Source organism: Phalaenopsis equestris, unplaced genomic scaffold, assembly GCF_001263595.1.
Source record: "Phalaenopsis equestris unplaced genomic scaffold, ASM126359v1 Scaffold000788, whole genome shotgun sequence".
Taxonomy (NCBI): Eukaryota; Viridiplantae; Streptophyta; class Magnoliopsida; order Asparagales; family Orchidaceae; genus Phalaenopsis; species Phalaenopsis equestris.
Window position 1 is genome coordinate 121,159 of NW_018165228.1, and position 5,973 is coordinate 127,131.

The following is a 5,973-nucleotide window of genomic DNA, read 5'->3' on the forward strand; positions in this document are numbered from 1 at the left end:
ATTTATTTATTTATTTTTCTAATAAAAGGATTGGTCGGAGGGCGGACCCCCCAACCAATCCACATGTGCTAATTCGAAGCCCGTCGGGATTGGGATTCAAACCCGGGGAAAGAGGGGACTTAAGTCATTGTTGTCAACGAACATATATATATCCCAAGCCCGGATGTGAAAAGTGGAGGGTTGCGTTAGGTAGTCGACAACCAGCATAAAATTTGTCGAAAAAAATCATAACATAAATCTTTTTGATCATTGTGTAAGTGCTAGGGGGTCCCATGAAAGCGACGCGTTGTATGGTCTGAATACAGTGAAAAATGTGCAGGGTCGCTACACCGGCACCCGGGTGTAGTGTCAAATAAGGGTTTCCACATTACGGGCGGATGTGGGTAAAAAAGTTAGTCCGTGAAACTAATGAAACTAAAATTAGGATAAAAACTTAGAATATGGATACTCTCAATGGTAAATTAATGAAATTAGTTGAAATTATGATTCATAGAAAGATTAATATCTTATGTATTCAAGAAACTAAATGGGTGGGAAAAAAGGCTAAGGAAATTGATAATTTAGGCTTTAAACTTTGGTATTCTGGAAGAGTCGCACTAGAAATGGTGTAAGTGTAATTATAGATAAGAGTTTGAAAGATAATGTTGTAAAAATTAGTAGAGTTGGAGATTAAATTATAGCCCTTAAGATTATCATTGATACTAAGATTTTTAATATTTATTGATACTAAGATTTTTAATTTTATAAATGTTTATGCGTGGAGTCATTTTACATTTTGCTTTAGCATATGATTGTTATTACTAATACTTTATTCAAGAAAAGCGATGAGCGTCTTATTACTTATAAGAATAAATCTAATAAAACACAAATTGATTGTTTTCTTATGAGAAGAAGAGACCGACAAGATTGTAATAATTGTAAGATTATTCCGAATAAGAATTTAAGTAATCAAAATCGAGTATTAGTTCTAGATTTTAAGATGAAGAATTATAAAATAAAGAATGCTATGAGTCATTATCATAGAATTAGATGGAAGAACCTAAAAGACACAAATAAAATTATTTTTATGAGTAAAATTCAAGATTTCAAAATTTAGAATATTCATGAAGATGCAAATGAAATGTGGGATGAAGTAACAAGCATTATTAAACAAGTAGCAAAAGACGCACTTGGAGAATCAAAAGAAAAAGTTTCTATAAATAAAAATAGTTAGTGGTGGAATAATAACGTGCAAGAAAAGAAGTTATGTTATAAAAATTATTTTAATTGCAAAAGCTTAGAGAACTGGTAAAAATATCAAATGGCTCGCAGAAAGTTTAAAAGAATAATTTGTCACGCTAAAAATTCTGCTTTTAGTGATCTTTATGATAGATTAGATCTAAGGAGGGTGAAAAATACATGTACAAACTAGTCAAACAAAGAGAAAAAAAATAAAGATTTAATCTAAGTGTATTAAAGATGAAAATCAGAAAGTGTTTTTCTTAGAGGAAGATATTAAACATAGGTGGGTGAAATATTTTGATAATCTTTTCAATAAAGTTTTTAAAAATAAAAACGTTTCATTTCTACCGTCGCATTAGTAATAAAGAAGTTGAGAAAGATTTAAAGAAAACAAAGGGTGGAAAGTTTGTAAGACCTGATGATATCTCAATTGAAGTGTGAAAATATAGGAGATTTGGGAGTTTCTTGGCATACTAAAATCTTTAATATTATTTTAAAACTAAAAAAATGTCTTAGTGGAGGAAGAGTATTTTGGTCCCCATTTTTAAGAATAAAAGGGATGCACAAGAGTGTGCAAGTTATAGAGGAATTAAGTTGATGTGTCATACTTTAAAATTATGGGAGAAGGTAATTGAGCATAGGTTAAGACGTATTACAAAGATATCTCATAATCAATTTGGTTTTATGCCAGAAAGGTCTACCATGGAAGCTATACATTTATTGAGAGGTTTGATGGAGAAGTTCAGAGACAATAAGGAGGACCCACATTTGATTTTTATTGATTTAGAAAAATCTTACGATAAGGTTCCAAGATATGTCCTTTGGAGTGTTCATGAGAAGAAAGGTGTGGATGTGACTTATATTCAAGTCATTAAAGATATGTATACTAGAGTTGTTACTTGTGTTCGAGCCGAATGAGGATTGACCAAATATTTTCCTATTTATGTTGGATTACATCAGGGATCGACTTTAAACCCGTATCTTTTTGCTTTAGTTATGGATGAACTTACTGGACATTTACAGGAGGATGTACCTTGGTGTAGGTCTTTTGCTAATGATATCCTTCATGGAGGTCAACATTGGAGTCTAAAGACCTTCATTTGAGTAAAACTATAACTGAATACATGGAATGTGGTTCTAGTAATAGTAGCTTTAGTGACAAAAATGTAACTTTGAGTGATCAAATTATTAAAAGGTGTGAATGATTTAGATATCTCGGGTTTATTGTTCAAAGCCATAGTGATATAGATGGGATGTTAATAGTAGAATTTAACTTGGTTGGTTGAAGTAAAGGAATACTTCGGGCCTATTGTGTGGTAGAAAGTACTGCTCAAACTGAAAGGAAAATTTTATAAGATGCGGGTGAGACCCGCAATGCTCTATGGTGTTGAATTTTGGCCTTTAAAAGAGAAGCATAATACTAAGTTAAGTGTTGTCGAGATTATAATGATTGGTGGATGAGTGGCTTTACACTTAGAGACTAAATGCGAAATGATTACATTTGGGATAAGGTTGGTGTAGCTCCAGTGACAAACAAAATTAGATAGAGTCGTCTTATATGGTTTGGTCACATTAAACGTCGACCATCCGATGATCTGATTAGGAGAGTAGATGTTTTAGATCTAACTTATGTTAAGAAAGGCAGAGATAGACCTAAAAAGGCTTGGATATATTGTATAAAAAAATTATCTTAATCTGTTAGAATTAAATGAAAATATGACACTCAATAGGACGCAATGGAAAAAAAAGGGATTCTTGTGGCCAACCCCACTTAGTGGGATAGAGGCTTGTTGTTGTTGTTGTTGTTGCAGTATCCATTCATACATATGGCTACACCCGAAATTAAAAGAAGGGAGTTCGATAGAAAATTTATGGGTAGTTCAGGTCAACATGCTTGATTGATGACTTACGATCCATTTTGTAAATTTCGAGGATAATTTTTGTAAGTGGAAAAGATTGTAATGTCTCGTTTTTATTGTCGGAGGAGAGAAAACGAAGAGTTGAGCAAAATGGAGAGGAAATGAGGGGAGGTCGGGAAGCTGAAGAGGTGAATTCACCTATAAATTGTCGCATACGGGTCGAGAAAAGAGACAACACGGCTTACCTAAGAGTTGAATGGCGCAAGTTAGCGCTTCCTCGAAGCCGAAGGCAAGGACGTTGAAGGACGATGACGTCCTTGTAGAGCTGAGGGGAGGAAGGAGGTGACGAAGTCGAGAGTTTTCGCTGTTGGGTTGATCCTATTCGCATTAGCTTGTCTACAGTCATCTGAACCCAAAGAGCCTAGCTTAAGTGGATAGTCGTCACTTTCCAAAATAGTGGTCCCAAGTTTGAATCCAACCTAATAATTTTTAAACTAAATAATCACCAGCTCCATGAGTTAAATTTGGTCTATAGTTCACCTCACATAGACATATATATAATCAGCTTCACACCCTCTTTGAAATTAATTGAAATGTATGAGATAAACTCATATCCATAAAAGAGTAAAAAGAGTACAAGTACAAAACCATGGCAAAAATCAATATACCAAACTCATGCTAAACATAATAATATGATTCAAGCCAAATGGCAATTGAATGTCAAGACCAATAGACAGAATCAAGCCAAAAATAAATGAGAGAACAAAGAAAAGACATACTCTTTGCCTTCAAGTTTCACTTCAGTTCCACCATAGTCAGGCAGAAAAACAACATCTCCTTCCTTCAAAGAAATAGGTATGTGTTTCCCATCTTTATCTCGAATTCCAGGACCAATTGCCACAACTTTACCAGAGTTAAGCTACACCATGGACAGCAACATGATAAAATTAAAGAAAATTAAAATATACTATAGAAGCAAATAAGGAAAGACAATATAGCAGTGCCAATTTTACCTTAAGCGATCAAAGATCAATATAAATTATAAATATCTCAATAAAATCTGGAAACTAAACAATGTAAGAGATACATCAGAAGGTAAAAGAAGGCAATCGAGAAAACAGTATAAAAACAGTAAAAGGCTCGCCTTGGCTTAAAATTACCTATAAAATTTTAAATATGACTGCGAGATATAAAGATGGAGAACATTATATTTCTGACTTAGAACATAGATGTCATTTTTTTTAAAAATTAGTTAAGATATCATTAGCCCAATCCACTAGCATCTTCAAATAACATGAGATTATACAGCAATGCCTGCGACCAGAGAACCCAATAACGAGTAATTTCTATCACAGGGACACTTGTAACTGAAAACTATAAACCACACAAGACAAAAATCTGAATCTATGAACAACACCAGCTAGTAATTCACATAGAAAATGAAAAAAAGGCCTGGTAGACATAGCCGGAAGAAGAAAAAAAATCTCAATTTTAAGAGTCATCGCGAAATGTAAATAGAAATCGTCTTAATCCAGCAAGTTAAAACGAAGAAACAAGCGAAACTCGGTAAACTGAGATTATAAAAACAGGGTTTTGTGCATCTAATCTAACCTTGCTGCTCTTCTCGGGAAGAAGGATGCCGGTATTTGTCTTCGAGGAAGGAACTATCTTCTCCACAAGAACGCGATTGAAAGCTGGAATCAGCCGCTTCGCCATCAGTGCTGGCAACAAAACGTACTGACCGGCTGAGTGAAGGAATCGGCCTTCAGTCCGGTCTGGCTAGGGTTTATCGAGGGCTTATTGTGCGTAATTGAATTTACATAAATACCACTGCTTTAAAATGCCGACCGTTGTTTATTCTAAGAACTAGAGTGCTTTCTCGGTGAATAGAAATTAGGCTTGTGAATTTATTTTACAGCGGTTGTTGGTTGCTATAAAGATGAAATTTGGCCATAAAGATTGTAGTTAATGGTTGTAACAGTGGTTCACCACAGAGGTCTTAGGATGGTTGTAATAGCAACTGTTGGTCACAAGGCAACTGAGTGGCACATAAGAACTTGACCAAAATTCAAACGAAAGACGATGCTCTAACATTGTGAAAATAATGTCACAACATTGTTGAACATGAGTGGATGTGGTGTTGGGCACCAAGAATTGGCACTTTGCCCCCACACACAAAATAAGGTATAACCTTGCAGCACCAAAGGCTTGTTTTGCGACACTAGGGCTAAAATATAGAGCCATAACCCTTGTTTTTGCTCAAAAATATGAAGGGGAGGGGTTATAATACTCGTGCTTTAACCTAAAGCCTCCACTAATAGTAACTTAAGCTATCAACTATCAGAAAACTTTAAGGGGCTCTAATGGAAGAAGAATGTGAGGGTTTTAGAGATTTTGCCTACGTGGAGAGTTCAAGGACGCCCCTAGTGTGAAATGCTCCAAAGCTTGCTTCTCGAGACTAAGAATGCTCCTCCAACCATGAATAACTCTAGCTCTAGCAATGATGACTCATCAAATGAAGGAGGTGAAGGTCGAAATGTGGACGAGGTGGGGTTGGATTTGCTATGGTCTGTATGAGTATTATTGGTGTTCAGAGCAAAGGGTTTAAGTGGTTGATTATGGTGATTGAGTTGTGTAGGAAGCTCTCGAGTTAGCCCCTTTTATAGCCATGAGAGGCCATGGGGGGAGCTCTAGCTTGCTTGGGGATCATTGGTAGATTCTCAAAGACAAGAAGAGGATAGCCAGAAGCTTTTGACAGAGGTAAAGTTTTTTCTCTATTTTTTATGCCTTGAGCATGGTGGCTCCAATGAAGATGAAGGTGGCATGGGGAGGAGCTTGAAGTTATTGGGGGAACTTTGGGTGTGGTGGCTTGGACCAAAATTGGTTTGGTTTG

The 5,973-nt window shown here is 35.6% G+C and overlaps 1 protein-coding gene across 1 annotated transcript in view; it reads right to left on the reverse strand.

The window, feature by feature from the left end:
• LOC110031219 (10 kDa chaperonin, mitochondrial-like) overlaps nucleotides 1–4,913 on the reverse strand; it is a 13,575-nt gene extending 8,662 nt beyond the window's left edge. Inside the window, exons 1-2 of the mRNA XM_020734310.1 lie at nucleotides 4,692–4,913; nucleotides 3,860–3,999 (exon numbers count right to left, since the gene is read on the reverse strand). Coding sequence (XP_020589969.1) covers nucleotides 3,860–3,999; nucleotides 4,692–4,796 — 245 coding nt within the window. The 5' untranslated portion in view covers nucleotides 4,797–4,913. The remainder of the gene's footprint in view (nucleotides 1–3,859; nucleotides 4,000–4,691) is intronic.
• Between the last annotated feature and the right edge of the window lie 1,060 nt (nucleotides 4,914–5,973).